Raw genomic sequence first — 22,997 nt, 5'->3', positions numbered from 1 at the left:
ATGTCTCAATTGTCTCAAGATTTAAAATTCCTTCTTCAAACTCATCCTCCCCTTCATCTACACCAGGGCTGCCCAACTCTCTTCCTGGAGATCTACTGTCCTGTAGGTTTTCAGTTCAACCCTAATTTAGCATATTTGATTCAGCTAGTTAACGTCTTATTGAGTAGCTAATTAGTAGAATCGGGTGTGCTAAATTAGGGTTGAATTGAAAACCCACAGGACGGTAGATCTCCAGGAAGAGGATTGCACTGAAAACCCACAGGACAGTAGATCTCCAAGAAGAGGGTTGGGACTGAAAACCCACAGGACAGTAGATCTCCAGGAAGAGGGTTGCACTGAAAACCCACAGGACAGTAGATCTCCAGGAAGAGGGTTGCACTGAAAACCCACAAGACTTTAGATTTCCAGGAAGAGGGTTGGGCAACCCTGCTCTACACTGATTAAAGTGGATTCAACAAGCAACATCAAATAAGGGATCATAGCTTTCACCTGGACCCAGGTGTTCCTAACAATGAGTTAGACATAAGGAATGGTCAACAACAAAAAACACTGACCCCCCCCCACGCATATCCCACCCCAACAACAAGTATATAGTATCAGTTCAGCATGGAGATGCAGCTCAGAGTATTGTTTCCTTATCCTCTATAATGTATTCTCAGTGAATTTGGTCATGTTTTTTTCCTGTTGTTCAGAAAAATTACTCATTGAAGTTGATAGGTTTATGTCCTTATAGGCAGAGCTGCAAAGAAAAAGCCATATCTCAGACTGGCCAATAAAAATAAACGATTAAGATGGGCAAAAGAACAGACACTAGACAGAGATACAACTTTGTTTTTGCAACTCTGCCTAGAAGGTCAGCATCCCAGAGTCGCCTCTTCACTGTTGACGTTGAGACTAGTGTTTTGCAGATACTACTTAATGAAGCTGCCAGTTGAGGACATGTGAGGCATCTGTTTCTCAAACTAGACACTCTAATGTACTTGTCCTCTTGCTCAGTTGTGCACCGGGGACTCCCACTCCCATTTTTATTCTGGTTAGAGCCAGTTTGTGCTGTTCTGTGAAGGGAGTAGTACACAACATTGTACGAGATCTTCAGTTTCTTGGCAATTTCTGGCATGGAATTGCCTTCATTTCTCAGAAAAAGAATAGACTGACGAGTTTCAGAAGAAAGTAATTTGTTTCTGGCCATTTTGAGCCTGTAATCGAACCCACAAATGCTGATGCTCCAGATACTCAACTAGTCTAAAGAAGGACAGTTTTATTGCTTCTTTAATCAGAACAACCGTTTTCAGCTGTGCTAACATAATTGCAAAAGGGTTTTCTAATGATCAATTATCCTTTTAAAATGATCAACTTGGATACTACATGCCATTGGAACACAGGAGTGATGGTTGCTAATAATGGGCCTCTGTACGCCCATGTAGATATTCCATTTTTCTTTATCTGCAGTTTCCAGCTATAGTCATTTACAACATTAACAATGTTTACACTGTATTTTGGATCAATTTTATGTTATTTTAATGGACAAAAAATGTGCTTCTCTTTCAAAAACAAGGACATTTCTAAGTGACCCCATTTTTGGAAAAGGACCAGTAAGTAAGCATTTCACTGTTACCGTCTGTTGTTAATGAAGCATGTGACAAATACAATTAGATTAGAGAAAGGCTAAAAAGTTAGCATTTGCAGGAAACCAGTTTGGGTACACTATCCCTTTAACGTTGGGGGGGGTTCTTAAAAAAACAAAACACATAATAGCAGGAACATCACCATTTAGTGCTCAGAACCTGGTAATATCAGCATGTAAAATGGGACATAAACCTAACAACCTCAATGACAAATTTCTCTGAGCAGGTGGGGAAAAACATCACCAAATTCACTACATTACATAGGATGAACAAACAATATTCCGAGACACAGCTCCATACTACTAGTCAGACATAGAGAATTGATATGGTCTAGTTGCTGTTGGTTTGGGAGGTTGCTGTTGGTTTGGGAGGTTGCTGTTAGTTTGACGTGGGGGGTTTCCGTGGGTGGCTTTTTACAACTTCTTTGAATTCCTTGTGTCTTACTCATTGTAAGAAAAAGCTTGGTCCAAATCAGATGTTAAAATATTTGACTATAATATGAATCATATGAATTAAAAATGGCCAATTTGGCTCCAACCAATCTCAGATATTAAATTATATTTCAACAAAATAATGTCGCAGGAATGCTAATCTTATCTGTTTCTAACTATAGAAACAATTTCAGAACATTCTGAGATGGTGGGTGTCATGGCTTCCTGGAACACACACACACACACACACACACACACACACACACACACACACACACACACACACACACACACACACACACACACACACACACACACACACACACACACACACACACACACACACACATAGCCTTGCCGCCTGTCACATAGCCAAGTCTTCGTCATCCTACCTCATTCTTGCTCTCTCTCCCTCTACCTTTCTCACAGTTCTACATTACTGCACACACACAAGCACACATAAACCATACCCCACCACTCTATAACCTAGATAGTAGAACACTATTCCACACCATACATGGACTGGTGTTTAAGAAGATCCTGCACTTCAACACAAAGAGAGAGAGAAATGGAGAGAGTGTGTTTGTGTACGAGAGAGAGAGAGAGAGAGAGAGGGAGAGAGCCTAGGAAAGAACAGCTCTCCCAACTGACCTTTCCCCACAGCAGACACTCAACAGACGCTTCAAGTCTGACTGACTTTAATAGAGATGGCAGTTCATTTAGAGTCGGGCTCCGAACAGAGATCTTCGGGCAAGAGGATGTGCCTCTCCAAAGTGGGAGGAAACCCGTGGATAAAACCACTTCCTTGTTCTGTAACACTAACAGTTAATAACAGCTCCAAATGAGGGAATGTGGTTGAGATGGAATATTTTGCTCAGTCAGCATGAGATACGCTGTGAAACGGTCAGTTAAGTGTGCTAATGAGAAAGGATGAAGGACTGGCTGCTTGGAATGGTAAAGGATGATATTCAGATGACTGTTTTGGGGGGTTGAGAGTGTTACGGTCTTCTTTAACCGATGTGTTACTGCTGGTGTGTTTGCTTTAGTTTGCTTCCGATAGGAGAGCCTGGGATGTAAGGCTACTTGGGATCATTTAACATTTCATTTGATACAACTTGTTACTCAGGACCAACCTTGTCTGCCGTTAGCTCTCTGATCTTGATGATCTGCACCCGGAACTTCATGAGCAGGGCTTCCAGGACGAAACACTTCTCCTTCCAGTCCTCCTGTCCCAGAGCCTCCTCTGCCTCTGCCATGGCCCCTGTCCCTGCCCCCTCCAGCCCCTGTGGAACACAAGAGAAAGATACATGAATGACAATGGTGCGGTCACGTCTATTTAGTATTGTTACTTGGGAATTCTGATAAGAGGGTGGATGAGATGCATGCAGCTGAGACGGAGAGACACAGAGTAGCTGTTGTTTTGAAACTGTAACTGCATTTCCCCACCTGGCACCTCTCAAATGTTCCAAGGCTTTTGGCTTGACGAGGCTGGACTGGACACAACTGGTAGTCAAACAGAGCAATGTGAGAGAAACGTGTATATGGGCAATTCCACGATAACAGAATTACACTTTGACTCAGTTTTTTTTCTTCAAATTTAAAATGTACACCAAACAAAGGACTACTTTTAACAACAAAAAATAAACTTGATACAAAGATTAAGGAAGGGATTATTTAATTGCATAGTAGAAAACTCTTTAAATCAGGCAGCTGCGAGGGAGATCTACAGTATCTCTGGTTTCACAGGGAAGAACTCCAAGAGTAAATAAATGGTCACATGTCCCTCATACAATCATATTGTTATTTTATACAAGCAACAGTTCAGGAACAAAATGGCCTTGTGTCAGGGTGCAGACATACCAGGAGTTTATGAAAGGAATAACATCACAGTCCAACACAGAACATATGTAAGAGAAATATTGTAAAATCTCCCTCAGGTTTTTATGCGACCATATTTTCCCAAAACTGTTAAATATCTGCTCTGAATTAAGATTCACAGATGTCTGCAGAAAGAATGGGAGGTCAGATATTCAGCTATGACATGGCATCTTGAGTTTGAAAACATCTATTTTGGTTATTGAACTACAGTAAGTGAAGTGGATTTACACCTGGTAACAGAATTATGGGAACAGAATTACATCATGGGTGCCTGATTGTACTACACAGAAATGAATAATTATGCAAATAAATGTCATTCTCCTCATGTTTCACAACTTTGGACATTACAGCGCAGCAGAGCACAGTGGAGTACAGTGCAGTGCAGTAGAGTACAGCAGAGCACAGTGCAGTACAATACAGCAGAGCACAGTGGAGTTCAGTGCAGTACAATACAGCAGAGCACAGTGCAGTACAACACAGCAGAGCACAATGGAGTACAATACAGCAGAGCACAATGGAGTACAATACAGCAGAGCACAGTAGAGTACAGCAGAGCACAGTGGAGTACAGTGCATTACAATACAGCAGAGCACAGTGCAGTACAATACAGCAGAGCACAATGGAGTACAATACAGCAGAGCACAGTGCAGTACAATACAGCAGAGCACAGTGCAGTACAATACAGCAGAGCACAGTGCAGTACAATACAGCAGAGCACAGTGCAGTACAATACAGCAGAGCACAGTGCAGTACAATACAGCAGAGCACAATGGAGTACAATACAGCAGAGCACAGTGCAGTACAATACAGCAGAGCACAGTAGAGTACAGCAGAGCACAGTGGAGTACAGTGCATTACAATACAGCAGAGCACAGTGCAGTACAATACAGCAGAGCACAATGGAGTACAATACAGCAGAGCACAATGGAGTACAATACAGCAGAGCACAATGGAATACAATACAGCAGAGCACAGTGCAGTACAATACAGCAGAGCACAGTAGAGTACAGCAGAGCACAGTAGAGTACAGTGCATTACAATACAGCAGAGCACAGTGCAGTACAATACAGCAGAGCACAATGGAGTACAATACAGCAGAGCACAATGGAGTACAATACAGCAGAGCACAGTGCAGTACAATACAGCAGAGCACAGTAGAGTACAGCAGAGCACAGTGGAGTACAGTGCATTACAATACAGCAGAGCACAGTGCAGTACAATACAGCAGAGCACAATGGAGTACAATACAGCAGAGCACAATGGAGTACAATACAGCAGAGCACAGTGCAGTACAATACAGCAGAGCACAGTGGAGTACAATACAGCAGAGCACAGTGGAGTACAATACAGCAGAGCACAATGGAGTACAATACAGCAGAGCACAGTGGAGTACAATACAGCAGAGCACAGTGGAGTACAATACAGCAGAGCACAGTAGAGTACAGCAGAGCACAGTGCAGTACAATACAGCAGAGCACAGTAGAGTACAGCAGAGCACAGTGGAGTACAGTGCATTACAATACAGCAGAGCACAGTGCAGTACAATACGGCAGAGCACACTGGAGTGCAATACAGCAGAGCACAGTGCAGTACAATACAGCAGAGCACAATGGAGTACAATACAGCAGAGCACAATGGAGTACAATACAGCAGAGCACAGTGGAGTACAATACAGCAGAGCACAGTGCAGTACAATACAGCAGAGCACAGTGGAGAACAGTGTGGAGTACAATACAGCAGAGCAAAGCACAATGGAGTACAATACAGCAGAGCACAGTGGAGTACAATACAGCAGAGCACAATGGAGTACAATACAGCAGAGCACAGTGCAGTACAATACAGCAGAGCACAATGGAGTACAATACAGCAGAGCACAGTGCAGTACAATACAGCAGAGCACAGTGCAGTACAATACAGCAGAGCACAGTGCAGTACAATACAGCAGAGCACAGTGGAGTACAATACAGCAGAGCACAGTGGAGTACAGTGCATTACAATACAGCAGAGCACAGTGCAGTACAATACAGCAGAGCACACTGGAGTGCAATACAGCAGAGCATAATGGAGTACAATACAGCAGAGCACAGTGCAGTACAATACAGCAGAGCACAGTGGAGTACAATACAGCAGAGCACAATGGAGTACAATACAGCAGAGCACAGTGGAGTACAATACAGCAAAGCACAATGGAGTACAATACAGCAGAGCACAGTGGAGTACAATACAGCAGAGCACAATGGAGTACAATACAGCAGAGCACAGTGGAGTACAATACAGCAGAGCACAGTGGAGTACAATACAGCAGAGCACAATGGAGTACAATACAGCAGAGCACAATGGAGTACAATACAGCAGAGCACAATGGAGTACAATACAGCAGAGCACAGTGCAGTACAATACAGCAGAGCACAGTGGAGTACAATACAGCAGAGCACAGTGCAGTACAATACAGCAGAGCACAGTGGAGAACAATACAGCAAAGCACAATGGAGTACAATACAGCAGAGCACAGTGGAGTACAATACAGCAGAGCACAATGGAGTACAATACAGCAGAGCACAGTGCAGTACAATACAGCAGAGCACAATGGAGTACAATACAGCAGAGCACAGTGCAGTACAATACAGCAGAGCACAGTGCAGTACAATACAGCAGAGCACAGTGCAGTACAATACAGCAGAGCACAGTGGAGTACAATACAGCAGAGCACAGTGCAGTACAATACAGCAGAGCACAGTGGAGTACAATACAGCAGAGCATAGTGGAGTACAATAAAGCAGCGCACAGTGGAGTACAGTACAGCAGAGCACAGTGGAGTACAATACAGCAGAGCACAGTAGAGTACAGCAGAGCACAGTGGAGTACAGTACAGCAGAGCACAGTGGAGTACAATACAGCAGAGCACAGTAGAGTACAGCAGAGCACAGTGGAGTACAGTACAGCAGAGCACAGTGGAGTACAATACAGCAGAGCAGACTATGGTAGAGTTCAGTACAGTGCAGTAGAGTACAGTACGGTAGAGTTCAGTAAAGTAGACAATTCAGCACAATATATTTACTCTACACTACTTGTATTTACTGTACTGTATTGAACCGTACAACTGTATTGTATTAGACTGTTCTCTACGGTGGCCTACTCACTGTATTGTAGTGTATTGTACTCTACTCTGTTTTGATTAGGATCTCTTTTAGTCCTCATGTGGACGAATCTTCCAAGAGTCCTTAAACATTAAAATACAATTTATAATATGATCACATTTTCACATATGTTACATACTGTTACACACAGACATAATACACTGACATATTGACCAGATGAATACTCTAACAGTCTGAAAAGATAGACTGATTCCTTCATCTACCATAGTCCTGCTCAACCTTCCAATGTATTACAGTTGAAGTCAGAAGTTTACATACACCGTAGCCAAATACATTTAAACTCAGTTTTTCACAATTCCTGACATTTAATCCTAGTAGAAATTCCCAGTCTTAGGTCAGATAGGATCACCACTTTATTTTAAGAATGTGAAATGTCAGAATAATAGAGAGAATGATCTATTTCAGCTTTTATTTCATCACATTCCCAGTGGGTCAGAAGTTTACATACACTCAATTAGTATTTGGTAGCATTACATTTAAATGGTTTAACTTGGGTCAAACGTTTTGGGTAGCCGTCCACAAGCTTCCCACAATAAGTTGGGGACGAGTTTTAATGACTCCAACCTAAGTGTATGTAAACTTCCGATTTCAACTGTATACAGTGCCTTGCGAAAGTATTCGGCCCCCTTGAACTTTGCGACCTTTTGCCACATTTCAGGCCTCAAACATAAAGATATAAAACTGTATTTTTTTGTGAAGAATCAACAACTAGTAGGACACAATCATGAAGTGGAACGACATTTATTGGTTATATCAAACTTTTTTAACAAATCAAAAACTGAAAAATTGGGCGTGCAAAATTATTCAGTCCCCTTAAGTTACAGCTGTAAGTCGCTTGGGGTATGTCTCTATCAGTTTTGCACATCGAGAGACTGACATTTTTTCCCATTCCTCCTTGCAAAACAGCTCGAGCTCAGTGAGGTTGGATGGAGAGCATTTGTGAACAGCAGTTTTCAGTCCTTTTCACAGATTCTCGATTGGATTCAGGTCTGGACTTTGACTTGACCATTCTAACACCTGGATATGTTTATTTTTGAACCATTCCATTGTAGATTTTGCTTTATGTTTTGGATCATTGTCTTGTTGGAAGACAAATCTCCGTCCCAGTCTCAGGTCTTTTGCAGACTCCATCAGGTTTTCTTCCAGAATGGTCCTGTATTTGGCTCCATCCATCTTCCCATCAATTTTAACCATCTTCCCTGTCCCTGCTGAAGAAAAGCAGGCCCAAACCATGATGCTGCCACCACCATGTTTGACAGTGGGGATGGTGTGTTCAGGGTGATGAGCTGTGTTGCTTTTACGCCAAACATAATGTTTTGCATTGTTGCCAAAATGTTCAATTTTTGGTTTCATCTGACCAGAGCACCTTCTTCCACATGTTTGGTGTGTCTCCCAGGTGGCTTGTGGCAAACTTTAAACGACACTTTTTATGGATATCTTTAAGAAATGGCTTTCTTCTTGCCACTCTTCCATAAAGGCCAGATTTGTGCAATATACGACTGATTGTTGTCCTATGGACAGAGTCTCCCACCTCAGCTGTAGATCTCTGCAGTTCATCCAGAGTGATCATGGGCCTCTTGGCTGCATCTCTGATCAGTCTTCTCCTTGTATGAGCTAAAAGTTTAGAGGGACGGCCAGGTCTTGGTAGATTTGCAGTGGTCTGATACTCCTTCCATTTCAATATTATCGCTTGCAGAGTGCTCCTTGGGATGTTTAAAGCTTGGGAAATATTTTTGTATCCAAATCCGGCTTTAAACTTCTTCACAACAGTATCTCGGACCTGCCTGGTGTGTTCCTTGTTCTTCATGATGCTCTCTGCGCTTTTAACGGACCTCTGAGACTATCACAGTGCAGGTGCATTTATACAGAAACTTGATTACACACATGTGGATTGTATTTATCATCATTAGTCATTTAGGTCAACATTGGATCATTCAGAGATCCTCACTGAACTTCTGGAGAGAGTTGGCTGCACTGAAAGTAAAGGGGCTGAATAATTTTGCACGCCCAATTTTTCAGTTTTTGATTTGTTAAAGAAGTTGAAATATCCAATAAATGTCATTCCACTTCATGATTGTGTCCCACTTGTTGTTGATTCTTCACAAAAAATACAGTTTTATATCTTTATGTTTGAAGCCTGAAATGTGGCAAAAGGTCGCAAAGTTCAAGGGGGCCGAATACCTTCGCAAGGCACTGTATTTAAATGGTTCTAAAGTATTTTTTGAATGTATATATTGAAAGGTTTCTGGTTTGTTCAGATACATTATTCAATTTCTTTATTGCTCAGAATCTAAATGTTAGCCAATTTATATTTTCTGTCTGGATAACACAGGCATAAGGAAGGTTGTTTGTACAGTTGAAGTCTGAAATGTACATACACTTAGATTGGAGTCATTAAAACTTGTTTTTCAACCACTCCACAAATTTCTTGTTAACAGACTATAATTTTGGCAAGTCTGTTAGGACATCTACTTTGTGCATGACACAAGTAATTTTCCAACAATTGTTCACAGACAGATTATTTAACTTATAATTCACTGTATCACAATTCTAGTGGGTCAGAAGTTTACATAAACTAAGTTGACTGTTCCTTTAAACAGCTTGGAAAATTCCAGAAAATGATGTCATGGCTTTAGAAGCTTCTGATAGGCTAATTGACATCATTTGAGTCAACTGGAGGTGTACCTGTGATTTATTTCAATGCCTACCTTCAAGCTCAGTGACTCTTTGCTTGACATCATGGGAAAATCAAAAGAAATCAGCCAAGACCTCAGAATTATTTTTTGTAGACTTCCACAAGTCTGGTTCATCCTTGGGAGCAATTTCCAAATGCCTGAAGTTACCACATTCATCTGTACAAACAATAGTACGGAAGTATAAACACCATGGTACCACGCAGCCGTCATACCGCTCAGGAAAGAGACGTGTTCTGTCGCCTAGAGATGAATGTACTTTGGTGTGAAAACCTCCATAAAAAAAGACAGACTATGGTTTCCGACTACACATGGGGACAAAGATCGTACTTTTTGGAGAAATGTCCTCTGGTCTGATGAAACAAAAATAGAACTGTTTGGTCATAATGACCATTGTTATGAAGGGAGGAAAAAGGAGGAGGCTTGCAAGCCGAAGAACATCATCCCAACCGTGAAGCACGGGGGTGGCGGCATCATGTTGTAGGGGTGCTTTTCTGCAGGAGGGACTGGTGCACTTCACAAAATAGATGGCATCATGAGGTAGGAAAATTCTGTGGATATATTGAAGCAACATCTCAAGACATCAGTCAGGAGTTAAAGCTTGGTCACAAATGTGTCTTCCAAATGGACAATGACCCCAAGCATACTTCCAAAGTTGTGGCAAAATCTGAGTTTGAATGTATTTGGCTAAGGTGTATAAACTTCCGACTTCAACTGTATATATTAAGTAAAGAAGTGGCCCAAGGCAGTTGCTCTGCAGTATTCCACAGTTTAAAGCAAGAGGGGAAGAAAACAACCCATTGATATAGGTTGACTGTTAGATATCATTGTACCCAATTCAATGTTGCCTCCTTAAACCCATAACGCAATCATTTTTTCAAAATCATTTAAATGATCCATTAAATCAAATGCTGTGCTAAAATAAAAAAATAATTCACCCACAAACCTGCCGTTATCTATAGCATTGAGCCACTGGTCAATCATGTCAAGCAATTTAATGGTAGTAGAATGTTTTTTAGCGATAAGCATGCTGATTTGCTGCCTTCAGACTACTCTTTTCCATGTACTCCCATATTTGTCTAAGCACAATAGCTTCCAAATATCTTACTGAGTGAAGGGAGTAGACTAATTGGTCGACTATTGGCAGGAATAATGGGTTCTTTGCTGTCTTTCGGGATTGGACACAGTTTAGCATGCTTCCATGCATTTGGAAATGTCCCCTTTTCCAGTGACCAATGAAATATTCCATGGAGCTGCAATCTGGGGAGCAGCACAGTGAAGTTAAAACATTGTCCGTGAGATCATAAGTTCATCACCTGTAGATTTACCATCGGGTAATGCCTTCAATAGGTTAAACACCTCTTCTACTCACTCTGTTTATAGACTAAAATAACAGTTTTTTGTTGTTGCTCATAATATGATCAATCTATTAAAAATGGCTTGTTTGGAAGAATGGGTGTTTACATTATCGCTCAGTCAATTCATTTTCTTTGTAAAAAAGAAATCAGCAAAATGATTGGCAATATCAGCTGGTTTTGTTATTATTCTCCCGTCAACCTCCACACTAGATGGGCATGATGAAATAGATGTGCCAAGTAAACCCTTGACAATCTTACAATTTAATTTAACTTCATGATTACACAGTGTTCTACAATTCTGTCAATCAATTTCTGGTTTAGATTTGGCTGCTAAGACTTTTGCAAGATTTCTTTGACAAAATGCCTCAACCATGCAGTTGATCATCAATCCATGAAGATGGACAAGCCCCAACTGTACTCTTTCAGACTGGTGCTTGATGGTCCATTACCTCAGTGAGCAAATCAATAAAACATTCTGTTGTTTGACTTAAATCATCCTCCAGATAAATCAGCTCCCAGGGTACAGCAGCCAAATCATTTAGAAATAGCTCATGATTAAATGTTTAAAAATTGTATCTTGACCACAATCCTTGGGGGTTTCTTTGGAACCTTGGTGTTTATGGTTATGGTCACAATATTATGGTCTGTCTAACCCACTGGCATTGATCTGGCTTTTAACCATTGCAATGGTACATTACAGAAGGTCAGATCAATGCATGTGTACTAACTTAGTTTGTGATCTAGTAGTATCATTAACCATTTGTTTCAAATCACAGCCTTCGGCATATCTCATCAATTTAGTTAAATTTGATCATTATTATGATCCTTCCAATTTATATTAAAATCACCCAAGATAAATACATCTCGGTTACTATCTGTGGCCTGGTCAAACCCAGATAGGACACCTTAGAGCAAGGAGGTCAAAACACACATCCTTACCAATATGGCTGCCTGGTGAGACAGATGTACTTGAGCCCATAGTGCCTCTATTTGACCTACATCAAGCAAGGTGTCTTTAAGTTGTTTGTTCTCCCTTTGCACCACCTCCACCTTGCTTTGAATAGAGTCTACAGTACCTTTTCAGCTCCGTGTTCTCTTTCCTTAGATCATCAACCTGACATTGGCTGAATTCTAGACTGGCACATAATGCATTGAGGTCCTCTCGTAGTATATCCAAGATATCAAGTTTGGCAAGCCTTTCATTGATGGATTTCAACAAGTCAACATCAATATCTGTAAACCTCTCCCCACGCGTGCCCTCTTGTTTGGGGAAGGTTTGATGCCATCGTTGATACCGCTCGGCCAACTTGGTTTAGGTTTGTTAACTTGGGTTTGTTGTCCTTAACAGTTCTTGAATCCTCTGAAACCAGCAACATGTTTCTTTGAGCTCACAAGTATCTCTCGTCAATGAATCGTTCATGCTCTTCAATGGATTCTGAATCATCCGGCATGTTTGCAGACTCTACTCACTTTATAGTACTGTGTACTCACTTTATAGTACTCTACTGTGCTAAACTCACTGTTCTGTATTGTGCTGTCCACACTAGGGCTGGGCAATATACCGTATTTTACTATATACCGGTATTGATGCACTGACCTGTTTGGGTTTTTAACTTTATCTTCTATAATGGTATTTAAATGTTTGGTTTGTTATTAAATGTTTACACACGCCGTGTGTAAGGTCCATTTGTATAGTTTACTCCGCTACTTAAGGCATCCCTCCGCTCTCTCCATGCCGCTTTCCACAGGCCTAGTCCCACAAGAGCATTTGTTGTTGCTCCACTACGAGACACTTTCGTTCAGTCTGCATGTTCAGTGCAGCACATGCAACAACGTTGATGACAAAGATGTTGTTTCTACTTTGATCTTAATATCAATCCACAAGCGTAGTTTGTGTTTCTTACATCTGCAAACAGCTAGTTTGCATTTTCTTAGCAAGTTAAGCTAAATCGTGTTAGCCACTAATGCTATTCGCTAGCTAATAAAAGGACTGAGTCAGAGCAAATGTCGCCATCTAATACAGCCTGATACCAATACTGGTGGGGGCTTAAATCTGCATGTTTGTGCAACAGTATCTTCTAAATCAAAGAGGAATAGCCGAAGCATCAATATTTTGCCTAAATGGATATAGATGAAATGTAGCCAAAGATTAGGGTCCCCCAGGAAACACTGAACATCACTTTGGTTCCTACCCTGTCACAATAACTCGTCCAACTCGTTTAATTCGTTGTCATGTCAAACACTGTATTCAAAGAGCCCACTATTATTTATATTCTAACTTTAGAAATAGAATAAACATTCTATTTCAATGATTTCAAAAGTTCACCTAAGTGTTCGCAATTGCAACATTTGGTTAAAAATAAGGCCCAGTATTTTTTTCCCATATCATGGCAGTGTGGAAATGATCTCAAATGAGTGCAGGAAATGCAGAAATGGATGGAAATAAAGGAAATAATTTGAGGTTGAAGTTGAATTGAACAGTATAAAACAATTGGAATGGAGAAAGACCCATTGAAATAATTTAGAATATATGTGTTGCCACCCTAGGGTCACTCACTATTCATGAAGCAAATACCGTCAAATACAGGCAGAAATGTGAAAAATACCATGATATGATATTTTGGTCATATCGCCCAGCCCTAATCCAAACTTGTGAAACATACGTCTAATTGCCAATACTTTTCAACATCAATGGACATCCAGTGCCAGTCAGTGGGTGAGGATGCTGGTTACAGTAAGTGGAAAGAGAGGTAGGCATGACAAGAGCTGGGAGAGGTGACATTCACTGGAGAGTGAGAGAGGGAGGGGTTGTCCAGAATCAGACTAACACTCTTGGTTTGACCACTAGACAACAAAGACAAAGAAAATGGAGATTAACATTAACCAGTGGAATGTAAGACAGTAGCAAGTGACCTAACTGTGCTCTATGTGACTACTAGGATTTCCCATTGTAGACAATTAATTTGCAGTAATTTCGTTACTGATTTTTTTGGGTACCAATTTGGTAACGGAATTACGGGTTTTAATCATTCATAAACAAAATTGATATCAGTAAAATCACTAACTAATTGGTAGGTGTACCACTGTGTGTTTCTTCTGTGAACTTTCATTATCCTCCCTCTTCGTGAGGGAGAGAAACAAAATAATATATTAAAGATTTGTGGGTTTCTGGTAACGGAACTACAAGGCACAAGGCAATGTTTTTTAAACTTACACAATTAAACAATTTCTCCAAAAATAAAATATACATTTTGATATTAGTTGGCAGGGGTCTTTAAGTCAACATTATTGTGTTTTGATGTATTTCTGATACCTTTTAAGACCTTTTCCATCTACAGTATTTATCCAGAAATCAAAGCCTTTACTTACATCACATTTTTAAGATGGGAAATTATTGAAAAATGTAACTACGCCTTCATTTTCCAAAAACATTGACTCTTAGCTTTAATTTGACACCCAATGTGAAGTTCATAGAAGCATATCATATGTTCGTGCTCATTGGTCCTTTTCGATGGAAATACCCTTATCATGAAAAACACATGTTAGTGGGATAAACAAGAGAGAGGGAAAGAGAGGGATTGAGAGAGAGTGAGCAAGAGAGGGAGACAGAGAATAAGAGAGAAAGAGAGAGTGAGTAAGAAAGACTAAGTAACTTTTATACTATAATAACCTATCTTTATAGCCTTGGGCTCCACACACAGGGAGCACAAACATGTGTGGAAGGCAATTAACTAATTTCCACTGGCTGTTTTTGTTGGGTGTATGTTGTGGTAAACAATGACTAAGACCCGGACTTTGGGTCTGTATCAGTCAGAAAGAAAACAACGTAATGTGCCAGTGAAAGAAGAATAACATACAATTTCTGTTATTCTGTATCAAAGAAGAACAATTAGTGTGTATTACCAACATCTAAAAACTCATTATCCTAAAAGTCCTTACAGAAAACCCTAAATCCTATTCTCTCATAGGCCTGCACCTCTTAAAACAATCCATAATAATCCTTGGCCTCCACATGGCTCTCGCTTGGTAATACTTTCTGATGAGCCTGATAAGCCCATTTCCCCAAAGAGCTATGACGTTTCCCATATCTGCTTCCCATATCTGGCCTCACATCACAAATCTGTCTTCCATGTGTCTGCCTCCTCTCCATCAGCATCTCACTGAATCTGCCTCTCCTTCACTCCCCGCTGCTCTCTCCTTCACTCCCCGCTGCTCTCTCCTTCACTCCCCGCTGCTCTCTCCTTCACTCCCCGCTGCTCTCTCCTTCACTCCCCGCTGCTCTCTCCTTCACTCCCCGCTGCTCACTCCTTCACTCCCGCTGCTCTCTCCTTCACTCCCCGCTGCTCTCTCCTTCACTCCCCGCTGCTCTCTCCTTCACTTCCCGCTGCTCTCTCCTTCACTCCCGCTGCTCTCTCCTTCACTCCCCGCTGCTCTCTCCTTCACTCCCCGCTGCTCTCTCCTTCACTCCCCGCTGCTCTCTCCTTCACTCCCGCTGCTGACTCCTTCACTCCCCGCTGTTCTCTCCTTTACTCCCTGGCACTCACTCCTTTACTCTTTCCCTCTCTCCTTCACTCCCCGATGCTCTCTCCTTTACTCCTTCCCTCTCTCCTTCACTCCCCGCTGCTCTCTCCTTCACTCCCTGGCGCTCTCTCCTTTACTCCTTCCCTCTCTTTCACTCCCCGCTGCTCTCTCCTTTACTCCTCCCCCTCTCTCCTTTACTCCTTCCCTCTCTCCTTTACTCCTTCCCTCTCTCCTTTACTCCTTCCCTCTCTCCTTTACTCCTTCCCTCTCTCCTTCACTCCCCGTTGCTCTCTCCTTCACTCCCTGGCACTCTCTCCTTTACTCCTTCCCTCTCTCTTTCACTCCCCGCTGCTCTCTCCTTCACTCCCTGGCGCTCTCTCCTTTACTCCTTCCCTCTCTCTTTCACTCCTCGCTGCTCTCTCCTTTACTCCTTCCCTCTCTCCTTTACTCCTTCCCTCTCTCCTTCACTCCCCGCTGCTCTCTCCTTTACTCCTTCCCTCTCTCCTTTACTCCTTCCCCCTCTCTCCTATACTCTTTCCCTCTCTCCTTCACTCCCCGCTGCTCTCTCCTTTACTCCTTCCCTCTCTCCTTTACTCCTTCCCTCTCTCCTTTACTCCTTCCCTCTCTCCTTTACTCCTTCCCTCTCTCCTTCACTCCCCGCTGCTCTCTCCTTTACTCCCCGCTGCTCTCTCCTTTACTCCTTCCCTCTCTCCTTTACTCCTTCCCTCTCTCCTTTACTCCTTCCCTCTCTCCTTCACTCCCCACTGCTCTCTCCTTTACTCCCCGCTGCTCTCTCCTTTACTCCTTCCCTCTCTCCTTTACTCCTTCCCTCTCTCCTTCACTCCCCGCTGCTCTCTCCTTCACTCCCTGGCGCTCTCTCCTTTACTCCTTCCCTCACTCCTTCACTCCCTGATGCTCTCTCCTTTACTCCTTCCCTCTCTCCTTCACTCCCCGACGCTCTCTCCTTTACTCCTTCCCTCTCTCCTTTACTCCTTCCCTCTCTCCTTCACTCCCTGGTGCTCTCTCGTTCACTCCCTCGTTCAATTCCACATTGCGTGTATGTGTGTGTGTGATGAGGTGATGTGGGGAGCGGAGGACATCAAAGGACAGTTGACCCTCGGCCCACAGGGAAAGGGAGGAGAGCTGTCTCTATCTCCACTCGCTTCCTGTGAGGAGAGCCAGAGCAGCCCAGAGAAAGGCAAGTGGTGATGTAGTACACCATTAGTGACATCGGTGCACATACTGAGGCCTTGTTCGTAATTTTCAGTTAGAGATCTGGTGCTTACATTGATCCAAGATGTCATTGAAGAACGTTCTCTGTACGGCAACTTTTTTAAAATTTTAAGTATCATGTAATAATATTTACAGAATAACATTAGTCTCTACTGACTAGGATGACTATCTAATGATTGTGAACAATCATTTTGCATTGGATTGCGTTTTATTATATTGAATCCATAGGGCATCTTACAGTAAGTTATACCACACGAGCAAAACCCAATTAAAAACAGCAAAAAAAAAAAAAAAAGTAACTTAGTTACTTAGTCATGTCAAATCACTTTTGATTTAGGGTATTTAAACATTTCGGCAGCTTCAGTGCTATACATTGCCTTCAGAAAGTATTCACACCTGTACTTTTTCCATATTTTGTTGTGTTACAGCCTGAATTTGTAATTGATTAAATTTACATTTTTTTTTCACTGATGGAATTTTGTTTGTCGAACATTTTTTAATTAATACAAAATGTAAAGCTGAAATGTCTTAGGTCAATATAACTATTCAACCCATTTGTTATGGCAAGCCTAAATAAATTCAGGAATAAAAATGTGCTTAACAAATGACATAAATTGCATGGATTCAGTGTTCAATAATAATGTTTAACATGATTTTTGAATGACTACTCAATCTCTGTACTGCACACATACAATTATCTGTAACGCCTACCAATCGAAAATTGAAATTGAAGCACAGATTCAACCACAAAGACCTGGGAGTTTTTTCAATGCCTCACAAATGAGGGCACCTATTGGTAGATTTGTAAAAATAGAACAAGATGCTGAATATTCCTTTGAGCCTGATGGAAGTTATTAATTAAGCTTACGTGTAACATACCAATACACCCAGTCACTACAAAAATACAGGCGTCCTTCCTAACTCAGTTGCCGAAGAGAAAGGAAACTGCTCAGGGATTCCAGTTGCGACTTTAAAACGGCTACAGAGTTTAATGGCAGTGATATGAGAACTGATGGATCAACAACATTGTAGTTACTCCAGAATACTAACCTAAATGACAGAGTGAAAAGAAGGAAGCCTGTACATAATAAAACATATTCCAAAACATGCATCCTGTTTGCAACAAGGCACTAAAGTAATTCTACAACAAATGTGGCAAAGAAATTAACTTTTTGTCCTGAATACAAAGTGTTATGTTTGGGGCAAATCCAACACAGCACATCACTGAGTACCACTCTTCATATTTTCAAGCATGGTGGTGGCTGCATCATGTTATGGTTATGCTTGTCATCGGAAAGGACTAGGGAGTTTTTGGGGATAAAAATAAATGCAATAGAGCTATAAGCAGAGGCAAAATCCTAGAGGAAAACCTAGTTCAGTCTGCTTTCCACCAGACACTGGGAGATGAATTCACCTTTTCAGTAGGACAATAACCTAAAACACAAGGACAAATCTACACTGGAGTTGCTTACCAAGATGACATTGAATGTTCCTCAGTGGACTAATTACAGTTTTGGCTTAAATCTATGGCAAGACTTGAAAATGTATTTTTAAAGAATAATGGGCAAATATTGTACAATCCAGGTGTTGCAAAGCTCTTACAGAGTTACTCAAAAGACTCACAGATGTAATCGCCCCCAAAGGTACCTCTACAAAGTATTGACTCAGGGGTGTGAATACTTATATAAATGACATATGTCTGTATTTCATTTTCAATACATTTGCAAAAATTTCTAAAAACATGTTTTCACTTTGTTACTGTGGGATATTGTTTGTAGATGGGTGATATATATATATATATATATATATTAGAATTCAGGCTGTAAAACAATGAAATGTGTAATAAGTCAAGAGTTATGGACACTTTCTGAAGGCATAAAGATAATTAGAATTAATGAGATTGTGATCATGAAAATAAATATGTCAACTGAATTCCTACAGTACAGTTCTACAATGCCAGATATAGCTAGAGAGCAAATGACACTCAGATTGATAGCTCTCCCTCCATCTCTCCAATAAAGAGAAAAAAAGCATCAATATTCTTCTACATTCTTGTCTTACCCTGCAAATGGTTGACGAAAGCAGACGGTGAGAGAGATGTTACTCCATATCAGTTAGTCCATCCATATTTCCCTTGTTCATGTCGTATTATCCTAATTACGAAATAAAATCGAAGAGTTTCTTCCTTTCCAAGTTTTCATTTCATCACTAAGTTGAAAGAGGGTTGGCTCTGGCTCCAAGGCGTGTTTTCCAACAACTTCGTCCAATCGAATGTTGTAAAAGCGTGGCCATGTAAATTTAAACAAGTAATGTATCCAATATGATCGACATATTTTTCAACCAATGAACGCTATCAATTTTGTTCCAACAAAATTATTGTCCAATAGGATAATCTTCAGGGCGGGGTTATGGAAACTCCGGATTTGACGTTATACACGTGTAGCATGATGGTGGTTAGCAGCAGCTGAGAGAAGCCACATAAACTATTATTTGTGATATCAGGTTGTTAATTGCAATTTTGCATGTTTATTAAAAAGTCCTTCCCTAAACGTGAAATCACTCAAATTCTGGTGAGTGGGTATTTTACGCTACGTTCTTTAGTAGCTCCCTCTCTTTTTGCATGCTAACGTGTAACGTTATCGTTACCTCTCTAGCTCATGGGTAAAGTGAACTTACATGTATATTTCATTGAGCATAATTTAGCTAGCTATGCATATCTAACGACAATTGTTTTTTTTATGTTATCAAATATAACGTTACGGAAAAGTATAGCTATACTTGTCTTGCAATTAAGAAGACTAGCTAGCTAGCTAGCTAGCTAGCTAGTTGTGCTGCGTTCATAACGTTGTGGAAAGGTGGTAATTCCAAGTTGTGAAGCGTTAAATACCAGTTGAATGCATTCACGTGCTTTGTTTGTTTTCGGTTGAGAAACGCGGATTGTCTAATGGTCAACAAGCTGCGTCAACCATAATGAAAGTACAACTATCATGCTTGTAAACAAATTAGTCTTCAGAAACAGTAATAGATGGATTTCTATTTTAAAAAATGCTGTTATTGAGATAATTCCCTTAGTAGTTGACGTCAGAGGTCAGCATGTGGGAGAAGTCGGGGCTCAGGGAATTATAGATACGTTTCCCACTAATAATTACCAGTTGGAGGGGCGTGAATTAGGTTTTCTTTCCCATTTGTAGGAGGTAAATACCAACTTCCCACTTGGTTATGAACACCGCATTATTCACCAGGATAGTCGCTCTCGAGCAAATTTCCAATGTATGGCAGTGGTCACCAATTCTGTCCCTGGAGAGCTACATCTAGAGTGTGCCCTGTGCTGTCTGTTTCACTCTTCACCTGGTTGTCCTGTCAGGGGAGCCATGGTGACAAAGAAGAAAACGGTGAAAGTGGAGGCTGTGGTATTGGACAAGGACAGGCGTGACAAGTTGATAGGTGAGGTGATGGAATTGGTGTTAGTGACTGATTATTGTAACTGTGGTGGTGGTTTGTTTCTGCTGTGTAAAGTGATTCTCTGTATGTATGTGTGTTTTTCAGTGTCTCTCTCTGTGGATGGAGGAGATGAGTGGATCAGAAAGCTTGCCCAGACCTTGCAGGACTGTCTGGTCTTGACTGACCCAATGCAGCAGATCCAACTGGTCAAGAAGGTTTGTGTCCATTCTCCCTCTCATTACCTCAACTAACTGATAGTGTTTGGTATTTTAGATTTGGGTCACACCTAGGGCTGGGTCGATACCAATATGCCGATGCTCGTTAGTATCGTGGCAAGGAAACAAAACACAAAGCGTATTTAACTTCTTTAGGAAAACAGCCGAAATGTTGGAAACACATCATTATCCAGTCACCTTTATTAAATCAAATTGTATTTGTCATATGCTTCGTAAACAACAGGTGTAAAGTAAACTTGTGGGCCCTTCCTAACAATGCAGAGGAATAAAGATAAATAATAACACAAGGAATAAATGCACAATGTATGTCGATGTGCAGGGGTACAAGGTAATGGAGGTTGATATATTTGGAAAGTAATCAGACCCCTTGACTTTTTCCACATTTTTTTACATTACATCCCTATTATAAAATGTATTAAATGCATGTTTTTCCTCACCAATCTACACACAATAACCCATAATGACAAAGCAAAACGTTTTTTTATTTTTTATTGTTGCAAATATGTAAAAAAAAAGAAAAAACAAAAGGTATTTCTGTTTTTCATTTTTTATACAAGTATTCAGACCCTTTTCTATGAGACTTGAAATTGAGCTCCGTTGCAGTCTCTTTCAATTGATCATGCTTGAGATGTTTCTACAACTTGACTGGAGTCTACCTGTGATAAATTAAATTGATTGAACATGATTTGGAAAGGCACACAGACAGAAGCCACTCCTCAATAAAAGGCACATGACAGCCCACACAGAGTGAGTCCATGCAACTTATTATGGCACACATCTGTCTATGTAAGGTCCAACAGTTGACAGTGCATGTCAGAGCAAAAGCCAAGCCATGAGGTCGAAGGAATTGTCATTAGAGATCCTAAACAGAATTGTGTCGAGGCACAGATCTCGGGAAGGGTACCAAGACATTTCTGCAGCATTGAAACAACACAGTGGCCTCCATCATTTTAAATGGATGAAGTTTGTAACCACCAAGACTCTTCCCATAGCTGACCGACCGGACAAACTGAGCAATCAGGGGAGAAGGGCATAATTTGATCAGGGAGTTGACCAAGAACCAAATGGTCACTCTGAGAAGATGGGAAACCTTCCAGAAGGACAACCATCTCTGTAGCACTCCACCAATCAGGCCTTTATGGTAGAGTGGCCAGACAGAAGACACTCCTCAGTAAAAGGCACATGACCTCCCGCTTGGAGTTTGCCCATGAGAAACAAGATTCGTTGTCAGAGGAAGGCCCTAAATACATTTAAAAGATTCCAGCCACCCTAGTCATAGACTGTTCTCTCTGCTACTGCACGGCAAGTCCAAAAGGTCCAAAAGGCTTTTTAACAGCTTCTACCCCCAAGCCATAAAACTGCTGAACAGCTAACCAAATGGCCACCTGGGCTATTTGCATTGAACCCCCCCCCCCTTTTTTTTTAAATGCTGCTGCTACTCTCTATTTATTATCAGTGCATAGGCCCCTTTACCCCTACCTACATGTACAAATTACCTCAAGTACCTTGACCAACCTGTACTCCCACACATTGACTCTCGTTATTGTTATTTTATTGTTGCTCTTACATTTTTAAAATTTTTAACTTGTTTATTTAGTAAATATTTTCTTAACTGCATTGTTGGTTAAGGGCTTGTAAGTAAGCATTTCACGGTAAGGTATACTATACACCTGTTGTATTCTGCGCATGTGACAAATATAACTTGATTTGATGAAACTAAGACTGAACTCTTTGGCCTGAATGCCAAACATCACGTCTGGAGGAAACCTGGCAACATCCCTACGGTGAAGCATGTTTTTCAGCTGCAGGGACTGGGAGACTAGTCAGGATTGAGGGAAAGATGAATGGAGCAAAGTACAGAGAGATCTTTGATGAAAACCTGCTCCAGAGCACTCAGGACCTGAGACGGGCGAAGGTTCGCCTTCCAACAGGACAACGACCCTAAGCACACGGCCAAGACAATGCAGCAGTGGCTTCGGGACAAGTCTCTGAATGTCCTTGAGTGGCCCGGACTTGAATCCGATTGAACATCTCTAGAGAGACCTGAAAAAAGCTGTGCAGTATCACTCCCTTCCAACCTGACAGAGCTTGAGAGGATATGCAGAGAAGAATACAGGTGTGCCAAGCTTGTAGTGTCATATCCAATAAGACTCAAGGCTGTCAAAGGTGCTTCAACAAAGTACTGAGTGAAGTGTCATAAGCCACCTCCGTAGTTTTACAGAATTTGGCAGTATGTCCAACCGTCCTCACAACCGCAGCCCACGTGTATTGCGTCGTGTGGGCGAGCGCTTTGCTGATGTCAATGTTGTGAACAGAGTTCCCTATGGTGGGGTTATGGTATGGGTAGGTATAAGCTACAGACAACAAATACAATTGCATTTTATCGATGGCAATTTGAATGCACCGACGTACAGTGACGAGAT

At 41.3% G+C, this 22,997-nt stretch overlaps 2 protein-coding genes across 4 annotated transcripts in view; one reads left to right on the top strand and one right to left on the bottom strand.

The window, feature by feature from the left end:
• The window catches only part of plekhh2 (pleckstrin homology domain containing, family H (with MyTH4 domain) member 2), a 79,722-nt gene extending 60,631 nt beyond the window's left edge, over window positions 1-19,091 (bottom strand). For all 3 annotated transcript variants that reach the window (XM_046358894.1, XM_046358895.1, XM_046358896.1), the window contains exons 1-2: window positions 18,959-19,091; window positions 3,190-3,339 (exon numbers count right to left, since the gene is read on the bottom strand). In XM_046358894.1, coding sequence (XP_046214850.1) covers window positions 3,190-3,312 — 123 coding nt within the window. In that variant the 5' untranslated portion in view covers window positions 3,313-3,339; window positions 18,959-19,091. The remainder of the gene's footprint in view (window positions 1-3,189; window positions 3,340-18,958) is intronic.
• Window positions 19,092-19,315: 224 nt separating this feature from the next.
• thada (THADA armadillo repeat containing) overlaps window positions 19,316-22,997 on the top strand; it is a 121,990-nt gene continuing 118,308 nt past the window's right edge. Inside the window, exons 1-3 of the mRNA XM_046358893.1 lie at window positions 19,316-19,467; window positions 20,262-20,341; window positions 20,444-20,553. Of these exons, the coding sequence (XP_046214849.1) occupies window positions 20,269-20,341; window positions 20,444-20,553 (183 nt within the window). The 5' untranslated portion in view covers window positions 19,316-19,467; window positions 20,262-20,268. The remainder of the gene's footprint in view (window positions 19,468-20,261; window positions 20,342-20,443; window positions 20,554-22,997) is intronic.

The sequence above is a fragment of the Oncorhynchus gorbuscha genome, linkage group LG08, assembly GCF_021184085.1.
Source record: "Oncorhynchus gorbuscha isolate QuinsamMale2020 ecotype Even-year linkage group LG08, OgorEven_v1.0, whole genome shotgun sequence".
In the NCBI taxonomy this organism is placed as follows: Eukaryota; Metazoa; Chordata; class Actinopteri; order Salmoniformes; family Salmonidae; genus Oncorhynchus; species Oncorhynchus gorbuscha.
This window is presented reverse-complemented; position numbering and strand designations above follow the sequence as displayed.